Source organism: Pygocentrus nattereri, chromosome 18 (assembly GCF_015220715.1).
Source record: "Pygocentrus nattereri isolate fPygNat1 chromosome 18, fPygNat1.pri, whole genome shotgun sequence".
In the NCBI taxonomy this organism is placed as follows: domain Eukaryota; kingdom Metazoa; phylum Chordata; class Actinopteri; order Characiformes; family Serrasalmidae; genus Pygocentrus; species Pygocentrus nattereri.
In genome coordinates, this window is record NC_051228.1 from 7,219,125 (window position 1) to 7,244,741 (window position 25,617).

Below are 25,617 nucleotides of genomic sequence, written 5' to 3' on the forward strand. Positions count from 1 at the left end.
CTATCTGGTATTAACCGGATATGTTTGGTATTTGCTTGGATCTGTTTAATTTTAACCTTAACAGTGAAGTCAACGTAGTTTGGAGCAATTACAAATTTGGCCAGTTGATTGTCTGGTAAAACTAATCCACCTCAAAAAGGCTTTATACAACAGTTTGTGAAAACTGTATTAACTTACTGTCAAAATAGTTGTGACTGCAGGCATTGCAATCATGGCTTTTTCTTCCCTTTAAATGATGCACACAAAAGTACATATTAAAACTTTGAGACTATAGGTCTGCATGAGATTGATTTTTTTAGTTCTTCTCCTGCAAGATTTCATCCCCTTTGCCTGTCTAAAATGTTCTGTCCCGCTCCCGCCCGCAGTCCTATATAGCTGGTTTCCATCTGCATTAGTCACAATTGAAAACGCCTGCCACATGTCAGTTTTTCCTTTAGTCAACTTTATTGTTTTTCATTGCCAGCTTTAATTTTTCACTAAATATTTCTCCTTGACGTTTAATGTTGCTGTTAGCCTGTTAGCATCTCCTGAGCTGTCCTACCATTTCTTTCCTCCTCAAAGCTGGGTTGCCCCAGTGTATCTACTTTGGGTGCGCATGAATGTAAGTTTGAGCAACCATAGTAATAGACATGTTCTGTTGACTTTCTAAGAGAAAATAGGTAACACATCCTCTACAGAGAACAGATTATTTTATAATGGATTATTTTTCCCGCCCCCATTTGTTTTAGTATTGATGTCTTCTTTACTTTTAGACACTAAAGAAATGCCTGTGCATAGATGTGTCCATATGTTTGAATCTTACTGTATTAATCAGTTTGAAATATAATCATGTTTCTCCCTATTTTGCAGATCCTGAGGAGATGCCTGAACAGGAGACTGTGGATCAGTGGTAGACTTTCGCCTGGAGTCTGAGTGGGCGGCTTTGAGAAGGTCACCCATTAGAGTGTTACATGCTGCTGGTTGTCAGACAGCAGCAGTGGACGCCAAACTCGGTTGATTCTGCTGTGTCTAGCTCTGCAGACACCATGAAAGGATAACGAGGAGGGCGTGGTCAGGGGGCGGGTGCAGAGCCAGAGGGGCCGGGCTTAGCCTGGAGAGTGAGCGGGTCTTGGAACAAGTCCAGAAGGCACCATTTCGTTGCCGGTGGGGAGAAGGAGTGCGGTCAGGCGGCTGGCGGCCCTTTGGATGATGACCAGCCTGTTCCGCCGCAGTGCCAGCAGCAACGGCAGCCATGGCAACAGATCACGAGGTGGAGGCAGCTCTGGCGCCGCGTCCGAGCTCAACAACAGCAAACCGCCGCGACAAGTGCGCCGACTGGAGTTTAACCAAGCCATGGACGACTTCAAGACCATGTTCCCCAGCATGGACCACGAGGTGATCGAGTGCGTCCTGCGGGCCAACAACGGTGCCGTGGACTCCACCATCGATCAGCTGCTGCAGATGAGCCTGGATGGACAGGGCACAGACGACAGCTCGGATTCTGATGACAGCATCCCCCCAGAGGTCAGCCCCTTAAACTCTAAGGGAAAACATAAACATAAGCTTTCTCAAGCAAGTGCATAAATGCAGTGCCAAAGCCTGTCCAATGCAATGATACCACAGTCCCATTGTACATGTGCTACTTATCTTACATGATCAGACACCAATCAGACATAACATTATGGACACCTCGTTGTTTCTATGCTCATTGTCCATTTTATCAGCTCCACTTACTGTATAGCTGCACTTTGTAGTTCTACAGTTACAGACTGTAGTCCATCGGTTTCTCTGATACTTTGTTCTTTCTCTGATACTTTGTACTTACTTGACAAAGTAGTTTGAAAGTGCTCACTGATTCATTCATAGCAGGTAATGGATAATAAGACTTAAGATTGATAAATGAATCATAAGCCTGCTGTTAGAAGTGTTCAGGCAGGGAAATGACCAGTGTAAAACAAGGCCCTGCCTCCTGTAGGACATGAGGGAGTTTGGCTGTTGAGAATAGAAAAAATAGCAGGATCGATTAAATCAATACTGTCAAGAATAGAAAATATTTGGTATCAATTTGTTGGCCTGACAGTGCTTTTTCTTCCGGTGTAATGTTACATGACCGCTTTAAAAGCAGATGCGAGGATCGTGCATGACCAACAGAGCCAAAAATGAAGGAAACAGGACTGCAAATTGTGTAGAACCGACCTCATTCTGTTCTTTTAGTACTTGGTTGTGCCCTTCATAAAAGTTCTTTTGTTTTTGTTATGTTGGAAATATGATTTAGAAGATAGGGTATGAGCCTTGGCCTGCGTGCTGCTCTCAGTGCTGCTGTCCATGAGAAAAGCTAGTGAACTAGCCAATAAAATAACTTGCTAAAATGAACAGAAGCAGTTAACAGACATGAACTACGGTCGCTTGACATTCTGGAAAACCAAACGCCAAGCAAACACAAAGCACACAGCCAGGGGTATAAATACACATAGAACAGACCAGAAACATCTGAGACTAATGAGAAGATGGGGCTACAGACAACAGACAGGCGAGACCAATGACAAGAAGGCAGGCCCGGGGAGGAGTCACAGACCAAAACAACAGCAAAAGCACAGGGCTGGTCGCAAGGGAAGATAAACAAAGGCAGATACAGACAGAAACAAGGAAAGACAAAGCAGGGTAAGACAGGATGTTACAGAATCACGTTTGAGAACTTTAGCCTTTACTGATACGGCTAAATATTTTCTGACATTCTTTCTTCTCTCTATATATGTACCGAAGCTCATTCTGAACTTTTAACAGACTTGGACTTTAGATTAAAATCCTTTTGAATTGTGTGACTCAATGTCTTGATTATATTTATTTTATTTTATATTGTATTATAAAATATAATATCATTTCAATACCAAAACAATCATAACACTACCGAAACTTTGTAGAATTTGAAGTATTTTTGTAGTAGTTTCAGTAAAAACGTGGCTTTGAACAGTTGGACACACATAAAATCATAATATTTTTCATTAAAACATCCATCCATCCATCCATCCATCCATCCATCATCTTCCTCTTCTCCGGGGTTCGGGTCGCGGGGGCAGCATCCGAAGCAATGAGGCTCAGACCTCCTTTCCCCAGCCACTTCCACTAGCTCTCTGGGGGGATTCCAAGGTCGAAGATTTGCTTCAAAACAATGGGATCTAACTGCTCACCACGTGGCCATGAGGGACAGGGTGCAGTCTCACTTCATGCTCTGAAATGTGGGGAGTGTGGCTAAAATAAGGCTCCGCCTACTGACTAAAACTCTTGTTAGTGACAAAGTTTTAATTAAAGGATTTTTATTTGACAATTAAACTGCAAATGACAATTCTAAATATTTCAACTTTAATTTTAAAGAAATATTTTCAAAGATCATAAAGGACTCATTTTTACAAGTGTAAATTTAGGGGTTAGGGTTTGGGACAGACACCTCTCAGTAGAAAGCACCCTATAAACGAGGAGTTTGTACCTGTTTATCGTTTTAATATCGTTGGATTTAAATAGGTCGTAATAATCAGTGTATATATCTATATTTTTGCTGTAGGACTGCAGTTTGAACTCATTTGGTTGAACGGATGATATACACCCTTTTATAAAGTTTCACTGAAGCTTTGCAGTGCTAAATCCACTGAGGGGGGTTTTGTGTGGGACTGCAAGAAGTCCAGTGCCACAGTGACCCTTTCCTGTTTCCACAAAAAGCTACAAAAAAAATCAGTTTTTGTGACATGAGCCCTTTAAAAGCCGTGACAGACACACGTGTTTACTTTCAGATCGGAAAAAAACATCATAAAATGTGACCTGTGCAAAAGTTATGGTACATTTTATGCTTTATGTTTTGTATAATATGAGCAAATAAATGCGATTGTGCAATAAAAGTTACAGAAAAGGCCATATTTTAGTGTTTATGACTATATACTGTTTTTTTATGAGAATAACACATAAAACCGATGCCAGTAGCAGCTTTTGCCATTTATTGAACACATAATCTGGATTTATGTGTCTGTCTGTTTGTGCCTGTTTATCGTTTTAATATCGTTGGATTTAAATAGATCGTAACAATCGGTGTATATATCTATATTTTTACTGTAGGACTGCAGTTTGAACTCATTTGCTTGAACGGTTCATATACTCCCTTATATAAAGTTTCACTGAAGCTTTGCAGTGCTAAGCTGCCCTCTCTCAAATCACAATACACAGTGGACCCCATGAGTCTAAGTGCTTTACGAGCTTCATCCGCAGATACTGTTTGATCTCTCCGGAGCAATGGAAGTCTACATGTCAAGAAGCAGAGATAATGCATATTTAATGTGGAGCCTTCCTCGGCCGCACAATCTTCCACACGTCTCATTAGCTACTGATTGTGCAGCCCAACGCAGTCGAGCCCATCAGACCAGGCAGCTCATGGGGGTTTGAAAGTGTTTGAACTGTGGCTTGATATTCCTTCTGAGTGGATAGTGAGGGGGCAGGACGTTGCTCATGTGCTTGCATTAGTGCTGGGCCCGAACCCCTCTGTTTGAAAGGAGCCCAGCACTCGTCACTGGCATTGGCTTTAAAGCTTTGGGGTGTGCTACACTCTCCAGGACCTCACTCAGCAAGTAGGTCAAGCAGTTCTCTCACACAACAGAAGCTGCTGCCCCGCAGCTAAACGCAGGCAGGCTAGTGTCACCCGGACTGTTTTTATCCAGGACAGAGGCTGCACAGCTGCAACCAACGCTTTGCTGCTCTTTATTACCACATATTGAGACTGCAGTATGCTTCATGACATATGAACCTCTTTCAACAGGCCCCCTTGTGGTGGAGTGGAGATCTGCTTGGGCATTTTTAAATAATAGAATCAAATAAATGTCCCCTGATGTTCCGTTATCAGATCAGCTGGGACACTGGTGACTCTCTGTTGAGCTGCTAGTGAGCAAAGACCTAAGACTGTGATGAAGAATAGTGAGCAGTAAAAAGGAAGGTTTTAAGTTGAGCTTTAAAAGAAGAGGGGATAGAGCAGTCACAGACTGTGGAAGACAGTTGTCACCCACTGACGGGGGTCTTGTGTGGGACTGCAAGAAGTACAGTGCCACAGTGACACTTTCCTGTTTCCAAGAAATGCTACAAAAAAAATCCGACATGACAAACAGCTGGATAAGGCAAACGACACCAATGAGGGACAGGTGAACACAATCAGGGGCGGAGTTACAAAACCAAAACAAAAACCCACATGGTAAACCAAAACACGAACACATGGACAGGACTGGGAGGGGCCAATCGTGACACCTGTGCAAAAGTTATAGTATATTTGATGCTTTACATTTTATATAATATGAGCAAATAAATGCGACTGTGCAATAAAAGTTGCAGAAAAAGTAATTATTCAACGTGTTTATGTTTATATACTGTTTTCTTACGGGAATAACACATAAAACAGATACCAGTAGCTGTTTGTAGCACTGCATGTGCTACCCCGGGCTCAAGGAGGACACTGGAGGCAGGATTCACGTTTGCAGCAGCCATATCTTTATTCTCCAAAATAAACAAACAAAACCAGCCACTTTTCAGTGGCTGACGCTAGCTAGACTTTTCAGCCTCTTACGCAAGCTTTTCAGCTCTTCAGTCTTCTTCTGCTGCTGCTGCTGCTCGTCCCTCTCTCGCTCTGTTCCCTCTCAGCTCTGAGCACCTTTAAAAAGGAGAGCTCGCCGCTCCACCTCCCCATTACCAGGGCGCCACCTGGGTTGAGTGTAGCGGCCTCGCTGCGTAACAGGGGGCAGGGCCCAGGCGGCGGAGCTCGGGACTCGCTCCTTGCTCTGGTGCATCTCATGCTTGGCACCAGCTTCCTCGTCCTCCTACTCCCGCCGTCACTCTCGTGACTCACATCCATCCAGGGAGCTTGGGCTTTGCGCTCCATCTTCTCCTCCACACTCGTGGCTCTCTCCCTGGCATCCTCACCGAGGTGCGTTGCCGCTGAGTGTTCTCGCAGCCCTTGCGAGGGCCGTCCTCGTCAGGGCCCGGGGGGCGGGCGCATGCCACGCTGTTGTTGCCATATATATTTAACACATAATCGGGATTTGTCTGTCTGTGTATACTTGTTTGTTTGTTGGTTCCCTCCGCAGATCCTGGAGAGAACGTTAGAGCCGGACAGCTCAGATGAGGAACCTCCTCCTGTGTACTCGCCACCCTCTTACGACATGCACATCTATGACAGAAAACACCCAGCAGACCTGCCGTCCATTCCACCACCCAGGCAAGAGACGGGAGGAGTGGGGTCACCAAGCACTCCACACAAGTGACTTGTAGGACTGAAAATGAGTTAACAGAGTCTGTGATGCTCGAATCTGCTCCTTAATGTTTAAGTCATCAGGGGAAAGGTCCACTGTATGGTTCAATGTATGTGGGCACCTGACCATCACACCTCCTTGAGCTTGTGGGACATCCTATTCCAAAACCATGGGCACCCCCCCCTCCCCCAAAGGGCTCTGTGCAGACCTCCACACCAAACTTGCCAAACCATGTCTTTATGGACCCCATAGTAGGACAGTCATGTTGGAACAGGAAATAATTTGGATAATTATGGATAATTTTTTTCTAAAATGTGTTTGTATGCTATAGCATTAACATCACCTTTCGCTGGAACTAAGGGGCCCAAACCCTAAAAAAACAGCCCCAGCCCATTATCCCTCCTCCACCAAACTTTACTGCTTACTGCTCTCTGCAGTAGGCAGCTTTCTCATGGCGTCCACCAAACTCAGATTCATCCATCAGACTGTCAGTGTGCAGGCGAGTGCCACTGCTCAGCTGTGGAAACCCATTCCTTAAAAGCTCCCGAAGCATGGTTCTTGTGCTGATGTTGCTTCCATAAACAGTTTTGAGCTCTCGGGGTAGGCGATTCTCATGCAATATGTGCTTAATCACTAACACAACAGCCCTGCTCTGGTCTTACCACTTTGTGGCTGAGCTGTTGTGCTCCTAGATGGTTCCATTTTGCCATAATAGCACTTACAGTTGACCAGGGTAGATCGAGTACTGTAAAAATTTCACAAACTGACTTGTAGCATGTTATGACATTGCTGTGTTTAAAGTCTCTGAGCTCTTCAGTATGACCTATTCCACTGCCATTGTTTGTCTATGGAGACTGCATGGCTGCATTCTTGATTTTATACACCTGTCAGCAGTAGGTGTGGCTAAAACAACTGAACTCAGTAATTAGGATGGGTGTCCACATACTTTTGTCCATATAGTATACAGTGTAAAACTTTAACAGTGTGTCCATGCTAGATCAAACTATATTATTTTTGGAAAAGTGGGGCTCTGAAAAGGCTTTGAATTCTTTTTAGACCAATGTGTTCCTAAAGTCAGTGATGTTACTATGGTTCATGTGGGTAGAGTGTAGTTTGCCAGAGCGAAGCTGTTCCTGCTGTAAGGATGCCATTAATTCTCAACACACAATATCAGAGTGAAAAAAAAAACACATCACCACAGCTCACAGACAAAGGAAGAGTGGAAGAATGTCATTTTTTAATGAAAGTTTAATGTACAGTGATGGATCTCTGCGCCCACACAGTGACCTTGATTTTGTGTCACGCTAATGCCAGGTTTGATGCCCATCCCCCACCTGGGCATCGGCAGGTCGGTGGCTACAGGAACTGGAACCCGCCGTTACTAGGCAACCTCCCCGATGACTTCTTACGGATTCTGCCCCAGCAGCTGGACAGTCTGCAGGTAGATTTATGGCGCTCTTCCTGGCCGATAATGGATCATTAACTTAGGCCATGCCTCTCCGAGATCCATCAATTCAAATCCCACCCGCACACAGGGCCATGCAACAGAGCCTGTTTCAATTTCCGACGTGTAGAGCTGAAAGTATTAACCTCACTGTTTCAATAATAATTGTTCTAGTGTAATGAGATTTTGCTGCATATTAGAACCTCCTACAGTGTATAACACATAATACAAGTTATTTCAGATAGCTGTTTAAAGGAGGAGTTTAGCAATAAAAAAGCAATTGCACAGAATTCCTTGCTTACCCTGAATGTAGTCAGTCAGCCGAGAACCTTTGACAAGTATTGTGCAAAAGTCAAAGTCATCAAATACAAGTTTTTTTTTCAGGGAAAGTAGCAGGAAACATATTTCTAAGAAAATAAATCAGAAGCCTCAACAACTGAATATATTATCTTGTTAATGTTTAGTCCACTCTTTGCCTTTATTACAGCTTTTCAGTCTTTCAGCTGTGCAGCCACGCCTCCAAAGTTCAGTCTTAGAAGTTGGTTGTGTTTCTTGCTTCTCATAATCAAAGTAATCCACATTCAGTAAAATTGAGATCTAAACTCTGGGGGGTTTGATTTGCAAATGTTCTTCTTTTTCATGTCTGTTTATTTTCTCAGTAATGGCTTCTGGACTTCTCTGAGCTCTGAGTTTTCTTCTTACAGTGGAAGAACGGATAGAAACAAGTGTTGATTGTTTCAGATCTGAATGTCCTCTCTCTCAAAGATGAAAGCTTTTAGTGCTGTTTATCTGATGGGGACAGTTTTGGCTTCTACTAGGTGTTTCAGGTGGTTGTTAGGGGTCTCATTTCCTCTGTTTCTTTTAACCATTTTTCAGCTTTAGTTTTGGAAACTTTAGTTTGGCTTTTCTGTCCTTATGCATGTAGATTTTCTTATATCTATATATAAGAAATCTATATCTTATATCTATATATATCACACGCTTGCCTCTTGTTGAAGGAGACAACTCTTTTTTCCAATGTAATATAAGATTTGTAAGCCACTGGGTGAGTGGGCGTGGTTATTCAGTGAGAGTATGAAGGCTGGGTGAGTGGGTGTGATTATTCAGTGAGAGTATGAAGGCTGGGTGAGTGGGTGTGGTTATTCAGTGAGAGTATGAAGGCCGGGTGAGTGGGTGTGGTTATTCAGTGAGAGTATGAAGTCTGGGTGAGTGGGCGTGGTTATTCAGTGAGAGTATGAAGGCTGGGTGAGTGGGTGTGGTTATTCAGTGAGAGTATGAAGGCTCGGTGAGTGGGCGTGGTTATTCAGTGAGAGTATGAAGGCTGGGTGAGTGGGTGTGGTTATTCAGTGAGTATGAAGGCTGGGTGAGTGGGTGTGGTTATTCAGTGGGAGTATGAAGGCTGGGTGAGTGGGTGTGGTTATTCAGTGAGAGTATGAAGGCTGGGTGAGTGGGTGTGGTTATTCAGTGAGAGTATGAAGGCTGGGTGAGTGGGTGTGGTTACTCAGTGAGAGTATGAAGGCTGGGTGAGTGGGCGTGGTTATTCAGTGAGAGTATGAAGGCTGGGTGAGTGGATGTGGTTATTCAGTGAGAGTATGAAGGCTGGGTGAGTAGGTGTGGTTATTCAGTGAGAGTATGAAGGCTGGGTGAGTGGGCGTGGTTATTCAGTGAGAGTATGAAGGCTGGGTGAGTGGGTGTGGTTATTCAGTGAGAGTATGAAGGCTGGGTGAGTGGGTGTGGTTATTCAGTGAGAGTATAAAGGCTGGGTGAGTGGGCGTGGTTATTCAGTGAGAGTATGAAGGCTGGGTGAGTGGGCGTGGTTATTCAGTGAGAGTATGAAGGCTGGGTGAGTGGGTGTGGTTATTCAGTGAGAGTATGAAGGCTGGGTGAGTGGGCGTGGTTATTCAGTGAGAGTATGAAGGCTGGGTGAGTGGGTGTGGTTATTCAGTGAGAGTATGAAGGCTGGGTGAGTGGGCGTGGTTACTCAGTGAGAGTATGAAGGCTGGGTGAGTGGGTGTGGTTATTCAGTGAGAGTATGAAGGCTGGGTGAGTGGGCGTGGTTATTCAGTGAGAGTATGAAGGCTGGGTGAGTGGGTGTGGTTATTCAGTGAGAGTATGAAGGCTGGGTGAGTGGGCGTGGTTATTCAGTGAGAGTATGAAGGCTGGGTGAGTGGGTGTGGTTATTCAGTGAGAGTATGAAGGCTGGGTGAGTGGGTGTGGTTATTCAGTGAGAGTATGAAGGCTGGGTGAGTGGATGTGGTTATTCAGTGAGAGTATGAAGGCTGGGTGAGTGGGCGTGGTTATTCAGTGAGAGTATGAAGGCTGGGTGAGTGGGTGTGGTTATTCAGTGAGAGTATGAAGGCTGGGTGAGTGGATGTGGTTATTCAGTGAGAGTATGAAGGCTGGGTGAGTGGGCGTGGTTATTCAGTGAGAGGATGAAGCCTGGGTGAGTGGGCGTGGTTATTCAGTGAGAGTATGAAGGCTGGGTGAGTGGGTGTGGTTATTCAGTGAGAGTATGAAGGCTGGGTGAGTGGGAGTGGTTATTCAGTGAGAGTATGAAGGCTGGGTGAGTGGGCGTGGTTATTCAGTGAGAGTATGAAGGCTGGGTGAGTGGGCGTGGTTACTCAGTGAGAGTATGAAGGCTGGGTGAGTGGGCGTGGTTATTCAGTGAGAGTATGAAGGCTGGGTGAGTGGGCGTGGTTATTCAGTGGGAGTATGAAGGCTGGGTGAGTAGGTGTGGTTATTCAGTGAGAGTATGAAGGCTGGGTGAGTGGGCGTGGTTATTCAGTGAGAGTATGAAGGCTGGGTGAGTGGGTGTGGTTATTCAGTGAGAGTATGAAGGCTGGGTGAGTGGGTGTGGTTATTCAGTGAGAGTATGAAGGCTGGGTGAGTGGGCGTGGTTATTCAGTGAGAGTATGAAGGCTGGGTGAGTGGGCGTGGTTATTCAGTGAGAGTATGAAGGCTGGGTGAGTGGGTGTGGTTATTCAGTGAGAGTATGAAGGCTGGGTGAGTGGGTGTGGTTATTCAGTGAGAGTATGAAGGCTGGGTGAGTGGGTGTGGTTATTCAGTGAGAGTATGAAGGCTGGGTGAGTGGGCGTGGTTATTCAGTGAGAGTATGAAGGCTGGGTGAGTGGGCGTGGTTATTCAGTGAGAGTATGAAGGCTGGGTGAGTGGGTGTGGTTATTCAGTGGGAGTATGAAGTCTGGGTGAGTGGGCGTGGTTATTCAGTGAGAGTATGAAGGCTGGGTGAGTGGGTGTGGTTATTCAGTGAGAGTATGAAGGCTGGGTGAGTGGGTGTGGTTATTCAGTGGGAGTATGAAGGCTGGGTGAGTGGGCGTGGTTATTCAGTGGGAGTATGAAGGCTGGGTGAGTGGGCGTGGTTATTCAGTGAGAGTATGAAGGCTGGGTGAGTGGGTGTGGTTATTCAGTGAGAGTATGAAGGCTGGGTGAGTGGGCGTGGTTATTCAGTGAGAGTATGAAGTCTGGGTGAGTGGGCGTGGTTATTCAGTGAGAGTATGAAGGCTGGGTGAGTGGGTGTGGTTATTCAGTGAGATTATGAAGGCTGGGTGAGTGGGCGTGGTTATTCAGTGAGAGTATGAAGGCTGGGTGAGTGGGCGTGGTTATTCAGTGAGAGTATAAAGGCTGGGTGAGTGGGCGTGGTTATTCAGTGAGAGTATGAAGGCTGAGTGAGTGGGCGTGGTTATTCAGTGAGAGTATAAAGGCTGGGTGAGTGGGCGTGGTTATTCAGTGAGAGTATGAAGGCTGGGTGAGTGGGCGTGGTTATTCAGTGAGAGTATGAAGGCTGGGTGAGTGGGCGTGGTTATTCAGTGAGAGTATGAAGGCTGGGTGAGTGGGCGTGGTTATTCAGTGGGAGTATGAAGGCTGGGTGAGTGGGTGTGGTTATTCAGTGAGAGTATGAAGGCTGGGTGAGTGGATGTGGTTATTCAGTGAGAGTATGAAGGCTGGGTGAGTGGGCGTGGTTATTCAGTGAGAGTATGAAGGCTGGGTGAGTGGGCGTGGTTATTCATTTATTCAATTTTATAGATAACAAAAGTGGATTTTTACTGAAATACTACTGTAGTACTTCCAGTCCAGTCTACATAGAAAATGCACTGAACCTGAAGGCAAATTTACCATTGATGTTCTTTTTGCACCCCACAGCGTTCTCAGAGCAGCCTGTCACAGCCTTCTTCCTCTTCATCCTCGCTATCCTCCCTGACGCAGTACTCAGCGGCGTCGGGCAGTGGGGCGGCCCCCAGTGGGTCCGGTTGGGCGTCGGAGCAGGACAGGAAACTGAAGCAGTACCTGGAGGACGAGCGTATTGCTCTGTTTCTACAGAATGAGGAGTTCATGAGGGAGCTGCAGCGCAACCGGGACTTCCTCATCGCCCTGGAGAGAGGTGCTGAACAGAACACACAGTTGCAAAATGACGTGCTCCTGAGCTCCTGAGAAGAGCTCCGTGATTGTCAGAAAAGATCAAATTACCTCACACATGCAGTGCCAAAGTTCACATACTTGGCTCCTCCCAAGCTGGGCTTAAATCAGACCCTAAACATATCATTACATAGCTAAAAACTACTCTATCCTGATCGATTAACTTGTAAAAATGCTTCAAATGTATTTTCACTCTCAGTGTCGTGTGTAAAATAAATAGACTGTAGTGGTATATATGTAGAAGTTAGCTATTAGCTATTAGCTACTGTTACAACAAATATGCATCATCATAAGAAGCGTTTTAAGGAATTAAATATAGATTTATTCATTTGTCATGGAACTCACATTAAGCAGGCTGTGAATTCATGGAGGCACCCAGTCAAACAGCTTTCGATGCTTCACAAAAAACAGGGAATGTATTTTGTATTTTGTTGATATTTGCTTAATTGAGCAGTTGGTTAAATAGGGAGTCTGTTTTAATAAGAATTTATCTCCTCTCATATCATCATTATGATATCCAACAGCTTTTTTGAACATTGCATTTTATGACCTAATTTCTAGACATAAAGCACTGTAACATGAAAAGGTAAATAACAGAGTAAAACATAATGTACAATATGCATATATTATTTTTAATTATATTTTACATTGATAATGTCACATTGAGGGCTGTTCAATTATGAATTTTAAAATGAATTACTATTAACTACTGTTAATCACTATTTCGTATAATTAATTGTGATTAATTTGACCCTAAAGACAGATCTTCTCTATTTAGAATGCAGTACATTTTGTTGTAGCTATATGAGAGGACAGAATAGACTTGGTCAGAATGTTTTTATTATCTTTAATAATTTAGTAAAATTACTTTCATAGAGTGAAAGCGGTTTGCACTCTCCTTTACTGATGTCCAGTGAGAGCAACAGTGACTACATTCAACCAGTGACTGTATAAATCATGTATTAATTGTATGCAAAGGTTTCAACACCCCTGGTCAATTACATGTTTAGTTTAGTATTTTCTAAGTGAAACTAAGGTAATGCATCCTCTGCAGAAAACACACTTAAATATTGATTTTTTCTAAACATTTATAAATGCACATAACATAAATACACAAATATAACTAAATATAAATATATATCTTCACCCTCAAATGTATAATTTAGAGTGCAATGTTCACCATCACTGGTCACTATCAGTGGATAATTCTGAGGTACTGTTCACCATTAGTGTGTAATTCTAGTGCACTGTTTACCATCAGATGTAGAATTCTGATGCACTGTTCACCATTAGTGTATAATTACATTGCACTGTTCACCATCAGTGTATAATTCTAATGCACTGTTCACCATCAGATGTATGATCATAGTGCATTGTTCACTATCACATATAACTCTAGTGCACTGTTCACCATTAGATGTACAATTCTAGTGCACTGTTCACCATCACATGTATAATTCTAGTGCACTGTTCACCAATTTTTCACTTTCATGTTCATAATTTTCAATTTCAGTTTCCAATTTCATTTGTGCAAACCTTGATTTGACATTTGTGTCATTTTCCTTTATAATTTCTCGGTTCTGTCTGTGCTTGCATGATGTGGTGGAGCAAATCTTTCATAGTGCTGTATGAAGTGTTTTCTCTGCCAGTGCATAATGCATTATGCTCACTCTCGTGAACAGAGAGGGCGGAGCCAGGCTTTGGGCAGCCACACCTTCACCTGAACCCTCATTGACCTTTTCATGCTGGCTTTTATGTTGTAGATCGTCAGAGGTATGAGTCCCTGAAATCCCAGGGCTATCATTCATCCGCTTGCATGGAGAGATACGCAGAAGGTAGATATCATTCAAACGGCTCCACTGCACGCGCTTAGCCCCAGTGATCTCAGACTAGTGTGAGTGTGTCTGTTAAAGCGATAGTTCTGCTGAAAAAACTTTTACACAGTGTTCCCCTTGAAGGGCCATATCATTAAAAATAGGTTTTTGTAGTAGATTGTGCTGTAGAATGTAAACAATACATACAGTCCATGAGGTCCACATATGGTAACTAGGCTGCCTAAATATCCCAGTTTGGAGCTGTTGTTTTTGTGATGTCACAAAACATAACACGTTTACATTTTGTTAGTCTGAGCCATGCCTTCAACATGGTGGAGGTAGTATGAGGGAAGAGTGAGTGAGGTAGGGGGTAGAACTCTGAGAACTTGGGCTGGAGTTTCGGGCAGTTTCTGCCTGTAGCTAAAAGGCCAGACCCCCTTCAGAGCTGTAGTAGGACTGACGTAGGCCTGAGGAACAGGAAGGAGATGGGGTTGTGAGGGGTTGCAAACACCTCGTCATGGTAATGGAAGATGAAGATGTGAATTTATAGGCCGTTAAGTTTGCTAGGAGGACGGGTTTCTGCCGTGTTTATCCCCGAAATTTAAGCTTTAACATAACTATATATATATCTCCCTATTCAACGTACAGCAGGTTAGCTCCACCCATTCACACTGATGTTATAAGGAGTGTTTCATTCTGGACTACTTGTTGAATGAGGCACAATACAGAGTAGCCAATTAGAACAGAGATCACTTGCTAAAGGCACAGTAACAATAACAGCCTGTTTACTTCTAAGCGCTAAAGAGAAAATGAAAAGTGGTCATATAAAAACAAATTATTTTTGTCACATAAAACCACACATGATGTCATAAGTGGACCTCGGAAAAGTAAAATACAAGAAAAACGAAGGACATGGACACTTCAGAACCAAACGTAGTTGATTAGCCAAGTTATATTTAATATTTTTCAGTTTTGTGCTGGAGCTACGAGGATAATGTAGCAAATAATGGAAGCTTACATCCCAAATCTCAAATAAAATAAAACATTATATGACATATTGTTACCTATAAAAGAGACATTTTATAGATAAACAGTACAACCGTTAATTATATAAGCTTTCATTAGTAGCTACATTAGCCTCGTAATGTAACTGTAATGCAAAATTAAGAAGCACACATCAGACATTTCTTGACCGATGAACTACATTTGTGTTCAAAAATGGTGTAAATTTGTGAATTAGTGGATTAGAATGAGATTTTTCACTGAACTATGACTTTAATTGCAAGTTTTAAAGAATGGATGAAGAGGGTGTGGGTCTTAGATCAGAAGCGGTGGGCTGCATCTGCTAATAGCTTCATGCTCCATTCATACACGGCATAATATGGGATCTGTTCAGAGTGTGTTTTATTATGTGAATTATTCTGTGTGTGTGTGTGTGTGTGTGTGTGTGTGTGTGTTTGTGTGTGTGTGTGTGTTTCTGCAGGAGATCATTGTGCCTCAGGGTCTGAGGAGGCCTGTACCTCTGTCTCAGATGATGCCTTGTTCCGTGACAAACTCAAGCACATGGGCAAATGTAAGTAGTTTTTATTTATTTATTTATTTATTTATATACTTTGTTAGCCCCCTCTTCTTCAATGGTCAGGACTCCACAGGACCACCACAGAGCAGGTGTTATTTGGGTGGTGGATCATTCTCGGCACTGCAGTGACACTGACATGTTTTTGGTGTGTTGTGCTGGTTTGAGTGGATCAGACACAACAGTGCTGCCGGAGTTTTTTTTTTTCTGGAGCCTTTCAGAAGTAGAAAAAGATCCTCTGATCCCCATCCATAGCCAGGAAACAGGATCGGAAAAAGGCAGCAGTTGTAATGTTAAAAACTGTGTATACATAATGTTTTATTTACATTCCTTTGTAAAACATTGGGCTGTTATGGGGCCTTAAGAACCCACTGGGCTACAGTAGAGTAAATTCCCAAATGTCTCTGCTGCATGTTTCCAGAGCATGATCTAATATCATCACCCTCTTCATGCAGAGTTTTGTCTCCTGCCATCAGGACGGAAGTAAATTTCCTCAGGAGGTCCAATTCTGACAGATATCTGAGGTCATTTGTTCCATTAGCCACTGGGCTTTTGAACAAGCTGTAGGTCCATTGGCCGAGGATTTAAAGACTCTCAGTGTTTTTGTATCCATTTGTAACCTTTATATGATGAGACCTATTGTATATGTACACTATCTGGACAAAAGTATTGGGTCACCTATACATTCATTAGTATATTAATATTTTAATATAGTGTGTTTCCTATACATACCTTATGTCATTTATTAAAATTGGTTGTGTTGACTACCCTGACGGAGAAGCGGCTTAGAAAATGGATGGATGGATGGATGGTTGTGTTGACTGCTGTCTACAAAACAATTTGTCCCTCGGGACCAATAAATACAGTGTAATGTAATATAGTATCTGAGAAAAATCTGCAGTATTTTCTGTACAGTTTAAGTACGCAAGTGGTTTAGATTATTACAGTTATTAAAATATAATGCTGCATGGTTTTTCAAAGACATCTACAGCTGAATTCCAGAGTGGCTGCACTATAACGATGGAAAACACCTCATTTTTAAATAAAGGTAAAGCTTGTGGGCATGGCTTTAGAAGTTGCATGCACTCTGAAGGTTTTCCAGCAGGGGGCACTATAAGCATCATCTACACCAGAAGGAGCTGATGTGTGCAGTAACATGCTAAAACGGAGAAGTAGTTTTTTAAAAGATGTCGGGTTACTCATTATCATATTATTTAATATGGTATATAAACCCCACTGAAACCTAGTGTGAAGAGTCCAGATCGGCTTGTGGTCTGCCTGGAGTTACGTTGCGCAAAAGATGTCGGGTTACTCATTATTACATGATTTGATTTGACATATAAACCCACTAAAGTAGTACAAATGTGTTCATCAAAAGGTGTTGGGCTCCTCAGCATTATTGAATTTAATATGTGATTTTAATGAAAGATTTTCATTGAAAGTGTTAATGTTCCAAAGGAAAAAACACAGACACTAAAAATAGAGTAGAAAGTAGGTCAAAGCTGCAGGAGAACAAGTGAACTGCTTTTGAGGGTGGGGTGGTGGGAGTGCTTATATTGATATATAATATTAATAATGTGTCCCATATGTATAAGTATCTGTTTATTGTAAACATGTGTCCTGTATGTGTTATATTTACACGTACGTACCTTTATATAGTAATAGCAAGCTTGGGAGATTCACAGATTATTGATCACCTGTAAAAAAAATATAATCTGTAAACCCGTCATCTAATCCGAAGGATTACTACACTAAAGTAATGTAATCTGATTACTTTCTGTTACTTTTGGATTACATTCCTTTTTAAGGTCAATAAATAAATGATGATGCATAAAAACAAATTGCATTTTTATTTGATTTTATTTTAAATATATTATTCAAATATTTTTTTTATATTCCTTAAAGAGGAAACTTGGAACTATTGGGCCTTTTTTCCTATGTTTCATACAAATTTAGAACCTTTTTGTGCTGCAAGTGTACAAAAACAAACACTCTACTGTATCCCCATTGCTGGTGCCCACTGCTCCTATAACCAGATAATGATCACTGTAACAGACGGACACCTGGCTCTCCCTTTGTCTGCTCGCTGTCGCCCAGTTTGTTTTGCTGTATTGAATTGCAAATCAGAAAGACATTGTGCAGAATATAATCGCCGTGGCAGATTCAAGTGTGAGCCTGTGCGCAACTGCAGGCCTTTTCTGTCCCGTGTGGCATTTTACTCCCGTTCTTTCTCTTCAGGCCATGAAACGGTCGCCTGGCTACAGTTGGAGCCACGTAATTTCTAAATTTGGTAACAGGAGGTGAAGGATGGCTCTAATATACAGTGCAGTTAGGTCATTCAGCGTGACATCAGCGCTCATCAGGACATGGCCTGCTTTCAGAATGTGCTTAAAAACTCCGGGAGCATCAGCGGAGTAGACCCTTTGAAGCTGATTTTAGATGTTTTTTTATTTCTTCATATAATGAAATGTAGAAATATCTCAGAAATTTAAAGGTGCAATATACAATTCTGGAAAATGATTGTTGATATTTAAACAAATCCAGCCCTCCCTGCAGCCCTCCTTCAGAAGCGCCGCCTCCCAAATTCATGCAAGTGCATTGCTGAGGTGAACAACACTATTTTAGGTCTTCGTGGCCGTAAAACCTTCGCAAACATTGTACAAATACCACGATATAACATTAGAGTGAACAACGGCACAGCATGTAACTAACATTAGGATGTGGGTTAGCAAACTGTTGCTAGAGTTGCTGCTGTGAAGCTGACCAGTTACTATCACAACATTAGCGAACAGGACATAACAGTACTGATCACAAGAATTTCACCTCTCACTGAAGCTTAACTCAGCTTCTTTTTCGCCAAACTTCTTGTTTGAATTTTCCTGTTTGCCTTTAAAGGTGCAGAAGTTAATACTATGTTCAGTGCCACAGCTTCTTTTTCTTATTTTCCTGTTCCACCTTAAAAGGGGTAGCAGTTAAGACGACATTTGGTACCTCAGCTTCTCATTTAAATGTTCCTGCTCCACCTTTAAAGGTGCAGAAGTTATGACAACATTCAGTGCCTCAGCTTCTTGTTCGAATTTTCCAGTTCCGCCTTAAAATGTGCACCAGTTAAGACTACATTCAGTGCCTCAGCTTTTTGTTTGAATTTCCCCGTTCCACCTTAAATGGTGCATGCACAAAGACAAAACGTAGGGAGGGCCATCGTTTTTTCACAGGGTGGGATTTCACGCATGTGCAGCCAGACGGGCTATGAAAACAAAGAGCGGAGAGGCTCAGATTACAGCTCACACACACACACACACACACACAGAGGGGCCATGACTTCATTCGCTCATCACACTGTTACTCCACTTTATATTCACATAGAAAATGGTTGTTTGCTGCTTTATTAATGTTTAAAATGTTCAATGTATAACCTTTAAATGAACTGAATACATTAATGTGCTGTACATTAAAATTCGTTCAGTAAAGGCTTGTTTAGTATGTCCTGTTATATTCTGTAGGTCATTCTTTATGTTTCGGAGATGAAAATATGACGTAGCAGTTTTATGACCTGTTTTTTTTTATATTTTGCAGCTACAAGAAAGAAGCTTTTCGAAATTGCCAGATCTTTCTCTGAAAAAACCCGACGGAAAAAGTCCAAAAAGAGGGCTCTGCTCAAGCATCATTCGTATCCTCCTGAAACACCTCAGCATTGAGTTGTCTTCTCACAGTAAAGGGATGAAACATCTCAGGACGTTTTCAGATATGAAGCAAGAGTGGAGCTCGATCTTCTCACTTTCAGAGTTAAAAGCTTCGCGTGAGACGCTTTTCCAACAGGCCTGAGGAACCTGGTACTTAGTGCCTAGTCAAAAATTTTCACGATTCATATTTCAAGCATTTAAGACTTTAAATCTTTAGATCAGAAAAAAACACAAAATCAGTCAGGTTTTAACGATACTGCATATTAGTAAGAAAACATTTGACAGTATTTTAAATAAAAAACTAAATTCATGACATTTTCTAATGCATATCATCCTTTGCTTGCATTGAAGAGTAAAGAAAAAACCCATTCACAACATTTAAAAGCAAAACGTGTAACATTAACATTAATATTGTACAAAGTCCTTTATATTAAAATGGGTAGTTCCATACACAATATACACAAAGTTCCATACATAATATACACAATATACGCAGGCCTATGACCACCTCTCACCAAGTGAACCCTGTGTTATTGTGTCTCGTCACGAAAAATCCTTTGCTGTTAATGGAATAATCTTTGTCTCTCATGCTGCTCACAGGGACCTACGAGTGGCTGGTCAGATAGCTAACAGGCTAAATCACCCCATCATTAATGTCACAGGCTTGGATTAAAGTATTACGGTACAATTAACTGTAAAACGGCAATATAAAAGTCTGAAAAAGATCACCTGAATGTCTTACACGATTCAAATGTCCGTGTTTCAGTCAGCAGTGGAATCAAACCCAGACTGAATCCCAAAAGGGTCCATACTGCCTAAATAGTGTGCCATGTAAGTGTTGAAGTTCTAGCTTCTACAGGCAAACAGTGCAATATTTGTCAAGTAAGGATGTGAGTCCACTTCACGTTGTGCCTAACAACACCCTTCCCTGTGATCAAATCACAGTAGCACACAGCCTCTCGTGGCTTATTTCTTTAATTACTAACATAGAATAGAAGTTGACCACTGAGTTTTTCCAAAAAATCTTCATCTGGGAAAGTATTAAATGTACATAACTGTGATATAAAAGGCACCCTTTTCAGGATGTGTGTATTGGAATTTGCCTACCAGCAACTTTATTGGCTACTCAAATCTGTCAATATCCAAAAATTTGAGATGCAGTATAAATTTCTTTTTGTCTACATTTTTCTAGAAAAAAAAGCAATTTATTCAATTTAAACATGTACAAAAATGTACAGTCGACGTGAGTTTGATCTACTTTTGAGCAGAACTCAAAAACATTCGCCAGTATATGACTAGCAAACACAGCTTTGAACAGTTGTACACAAATAAATGGTATTTTCCATTAAAACACAAAGAAAAAATTACTCAATTTCAGACAGTATTTACTTTAAAACAATGGGATCCAGCTGCTCACCATGTGGCCATAGGGGACAGGCTCTAAAACGCAGGGGTGTGGCTAAAATAAGGCTCCGCCTTCAGACTAAAACTCTGTGAGGTCAGTAGTGAGATGAAAATGTGGGACAGCATTTAAAAAAAAATCTAAAAAGATTTAAGAATTAAACTCGAGATAAATCTAAATATTTCAACTTGAAAAGAAGAAGGATATTTTAAAAACAACACTTAAAAATGTCAGTGTTATTTTCACAAGTGCAAATTTAGGGCTTAGGGTTTGCGACAGACACCTCCTAAAAGAAAGTATTATTACTATATTAATGCTTTGACCTTAAATAAATGGTAACATCAGTGTTGTAAAGTATCTACGGTCTGAATACTTCGTTTTTTTGTATATTTTTTATTGTGAAACTGCAGTTTGAGCAAACTCAGTGGAATATATATGCTTTTGGTTTCATTTTCAAAATCCTGTGTAAAACCGTTCTATCATGTGTAAAGGTTTAAAACACTTTACCCTGTACTTTTAAAATAGAGAGGAACTGTATGTTTCTACACAATGGCAAATGAAGTTGCTACTGGGTTTAAATGGGAAACGGAGGAACGTAGTTCATCTGTTCAGAAAGTTGCAGATTCTGCTGACAGTACTTGCAGTTACTCCGTAACTCTGGTTTCAGACTAGGAACTGCAGCCTCCACTGCCAATCTTCTGGAGGATGTAGAGGGACTCCCAGCAGGCGAGTATTTACCCCCTGCATTCTGAATGAGAATTAAAGCGGTTATTTGTCTCAGGCCCCCTGGAGCGGCCTCCTAAATCTGTTAAATGTGTTTGTATAGAGGATGACGGTCAGCTCAGGAGACCAGGCGCTCAGGAAAAGGACCAACTGAACAAGGAAGTGGTGTCATGGTGAGAGCACTGATATCCACCAGACTGGCCTAAGCTGGGAAGACACGACATGACTTCTTAATCCTAACAGATTAAAAAAAACGGAGAGTACATCAGTCTTTTGCAGAATTCCTTGACCTGTAGTTGTAAAGCTGCAAACACTAGATGATCATGCAAAAGGTGTAACATGTTGTTGTGCAGGAAAAGAATCCAAGGAGTAAAAAGTTCCAATGTTATAGTAGTTCACCTACTGAACCACTAGAGTTTGGCATGTCCTCAGTTTTGACTTATTTATCTTGAACGTTTAATGTGAATTAAGATCTTTTTTTAAATATGGCCAGTGAGCTGCTGCGAGTCGCCCTGTAAAGCCTGAAAAAAAATGTATAATTTAAAAGTTAGAAGCATCAGTCATATTTCACTGGATTTTTTTCTCACCATGTCATATGTCTTTATGCATCAGTGTCACCCACAGGCTTAAAAAGAAGATCCTGCTTTATGTTTAAGTCTCAAATGCAAAAAAAAATGTACATTGATGAAGATATGATGACAGTAGTAGGTACTGTAATTCACCTCCTCGGAAGACACGTCCTTGGCCGAGTTTTGATTTCTCTTGAATTCATCAGATTCTGAGGTCTGAAACAAAACCCACATTACAAAACATTCAACCTCACTTTGGGTGCAATTACACATTTTCACCAAAGGGGTCTCCAAATCCCCAAAACTTACATAGTGCAAATTTAATGTAACAAGAAGGTGGTTGAGATAGTGTAGTGGTTAACACCTCTGCTTTCTACACTGTAGACTGGGGTTCAATCCCCACCTGGGCAAACACCCTATGCTATGCCAATAAGAGTCCTTGGGCAAGACTCCTAACACCGCTTTGGCCTACTGATCAAATTGTAATTCGTTCTGGATAAGAGTGTCAGCCCAATGCTGTAAATGTAAAGATTTTTTTTTACCCAATGTAGTCATCTCCAATTCCACCCACTAGTTAGGACTCCCCCAATCACACTATACTACCAACGCTAGGAGGGTGAAGGCTAACACAGGCTTCCTCTGAGACCTCTGAAGCGCCGCCTTATCTTTTTGAATTGCCGCTCAACGTCATTGGACAGCCGAACGCGCTCGGAGGAAATCGCCAAACGCCAGATCTGTTACATTTGCTAATGGACGTCTGCACTGACTAGCATTGCGTTGAGTGATGGGGGAGAAGTGGGGGCCATCCTACCTACCCAGAGAGAACAAGGCCAATTGTGCTCTCTTGGCCTCCTAGCAAGGAATAGCTGTAACATCACCAGGGATCGAACTCGCGATCTCCTGATGATAGACCGGTTAGATGGTTGCGTCACTCGGGAGCCCATGTGACAAGATTTTATTGCACTTTTGTTCTTTTGTTCTGTTTGTCATGAAATTTTCACAGTGTGAATGACCGCTATGAAAAATAGTGGTACCAGGATTTGTCCCAACAGTAGCAAATCATCCTGTGCATTGTGAAATTGTATTCAAGTATCATGATATAATTTTTTTGCTATATCAGCCACCTTTACCATTGTGTGTCCATGTGTTTTGCAGATTAGTGTTTTTTTTCCTGCACTTCTGCTGTTGTCTGTGATGGTGGGACAGTCTCGGTCCTCCCCCTCATCATCTGGATCGGCCGACAGCGAGTCTGCGTGGGCCTCGGAGGCGAGCGCGACAAAAAAGTGTGCCGTCGGCTGGAGAGACTGCTCTCACCTTAGCAAGCCGGAAAGCCGAAAAACTCATCAGCTTAGGACTTTTCTGTTTGCACTTTGTGATAAATAAGTTCACCCAGATCCCAAATTCATTGCATACATACAGACTTTGCTGTCGTCATGATTCAGACGGCTCGGCGGTGATTCATTTAGTCTAGCGCTCGTGTGCGGCCAGATTCAGGTTCATTATCAAGCCGAGGTGCAGCGGGGTGAGGTCATTTCAGGTGGGGCTAACGCACTGGTCAGTGTCTTTGTGCTGAGACTCAGGACCTACAAGCACAAACTCCTCCACGTTCACCACAGCGAGCGCTTTCGCCTCAGTGGTTCTGCGTCTAAACTCAGGAGCATTCAGATGACCAGTGGCTTCATACTCAACATCCAGTTCTTTTAACATATGTGTATATATATATCGATGCTGCCCTTTCTCTTCTCAGTATCTTCACCACTGCTGGTTTTGGTGAGGCTTGTACAGTTCTCAGTGTCCTCCTTATGACTCAGCAGTATAAACGTGTTTTTGCGGTCTGTAATGTCGATTGCAAGACTGAGTGAGCTGAAAGGGGTCCCTCCGGTCCTCGCAGAGTTAATGATTGTTATTCAGTCGTCATCGTCATTCCGTCACACTTACTATTGCCTCTTCGTACAGATCATCTACTTTGATCCATACTGCTCTTTCTTACTTAAATTATATTGAGTTAAATGAAAACCAATTCAATTAAACGATCTTTTGAAAAGCGAGACGTCGTCTGTGTTTTTGTCACCGTAGTTCTGAAGGATCTCCTTTGTGTAAACCTTAGATGTCACAATAATCTGATTTGATTATGATTTTTTTTGGAATCAGTGCATCATGAATCCTCACATTTCACCAAGATTCGATACGATTAGTTTGGTATTAATTCAGAATTAATCATACACTTAATACACTACCGTGACCAAAGAGCTACTTACACAGAAGTACTGTGCGAAAGGCAGAGGCCACCCTGTGTTTATTTCATTTCCAGTCCAAATGACCATTGTATGATGGTGATTTAGGGCCACTGTTAAAAAAAAAATTAAATAATAGACTTTGAGAATAAAGTTGTAATGTTTCGAGGATAAAGTCGTAAAGTTACAACAATAAACTCGCAGTATTTCGAGGATAAAGTGGGCTAACTGTAGGGTGGGGCTGCCATAATGCACTGGGGCCTCGGTTCCACTCATTCCTTCAGGATCGATCATTTTGATTATCACTCTTATTGTCTCCAGAGAAACCACATGCCCTCTTCCAATGCCATGGAGATGTAACCACTGATCGCCGTGTAGATGCCACTGCCTGCAGGTTCTCCTTCAACAAAACAGAGTTTGCTCCAAGTCCGTCTGGCCCTTTTATCTAAATAAACACAGTTTCCTGCCCAGCTGTTTTAACCATGTACCAATACCAATAACAGTCTGGTGCTGATGTGTCAGGAGAGACAGGGAGACTAGAGAAAGTATTTCTTCATGGGAGAAATTAATACCAAAGTATAGCTCCACCAACTCGAGGAGGTTCCAACCTTCCGTTTGCACAGTACTGTAGACAATAAAAGGTGCATGCTTTATTGAATATTATTATAATTGGCCATAATAGACATTAACATTTCAAACTTGCAGTTGAATTGTCACCCTCACCTCAGGTCACCATGGTGTATCAATGTGTTCTTACCCCACTCTAGGTATGTTGTAATTGTAATGCAACTAGTTTGTCCTGTGCCCCAAAATACAGCCCGGTTATGATTTCTGGGGTCTTGAACTCCAGTTCAGGAGGGTCTTCATAGTTTGGTGGCTTACCTGCTTAAACACACCTCATTCAGTTCAGCTGTTTCGCCAGGTTTAGTAGGACATCAGCAAACCATGCTGGGCTCAGGCCAGGACCAGAGTTCAAGACCCCTGCTGCTTTTAACTCATGGACAAAGATCTCCATCTCCAGCGAAGCATTCCAGCTCATCCTCAGAATGTGCTTCCACCCTCGTGTCAGAAGCGTGAGTGAAGGATCCGTAATAAAGGCCTGGTGTGGAGGAGGTTCTGCTCTCAGCTCACTGGAATGCTAATAACAATAATGCTGTCATTTTTCCTGCAGTTCCACTTTGCAACCGCAGAGGGAGACATCGATCATGGCCAGTCAGGTATAACACCAGCACAAGTACACATTTAAAGGTGCAAACTGAAAAATTCAACCATCGCCAAATCTGCACTAAACATGCCGACTCACCTCCCTCAGCGCTCGTGCAGCGCTCTCGAGAGTGATATTTTCTAGTTTAAAGGCAAGAACATCCTCCTCCTGATGACGTGTCTTGAAGGTGGAAGGAACCTTTGACAGACGACATCTGCTTTGGGGAGGATTTTTGGGGGGCGAGCTGCTTGAAACATTGATTCCCTGTTGAACTCCCATTAGA

General features: G+C 42.3%; 1 protein-coding gene across 3 annotated transcripts in view; it reads left to right on the forward strand.

Annotated features, from left to right (window-relative positions):
* Positions 1-23,944, forward strand: part of cuedc1a (CUE domain containing 1a) — a 45,743-nt gene extending 21,799 nt beyond the window's left edge. For 2 of the 3 annotated variants that reach the window (XM_037547639.1, XM_017711886.2), the window contains 10 exons: positions 850-1,503; positions 6,090-6,220; positions 7,569-7,695; positions 11,857-12,094; positions 13,893-13,964; positions 15,427-15,516; positions 19,096-19,189; positions 21,272-21,330; positions 21,431-21,500; positions 23,052-23,944. In XM_037547639.1, coding sequence (XP_037403536.1) covers positions 1,186-1,503; positions 6,090-6,220; positions 7,569-7,695; positions 11,857-12,094; positions 13,893-13,964; positions 15,427-15,516; positions 19,096-19,189; positions 21,272-21,330; positions 21,431-21,500; position 23,052 — 1,200 coding nt within the window. In that variant the 5' untranslated portion in view covers positions 850-1,185 and the 3' untranslated portion in view covers positions 23,053-23,944. The remainder of the gene's footprint in view (positions 1-849; positions 1,504-6,089; positions 6,221-7,568; positions 7,696-11,856; positions 12,095-13,892; positions 13,965-15,426; positions 15,517-19,095; positions 19,190-21,271; positions 21,331-21,430; positions 21,501-23,051) is intronic. The other variant, XM_037547640.1, reaches the window with a different exon arrangement.
* The last annotated feature ends 1,673 nt before the right edge of the window (positions 23,945-25,617 follow it).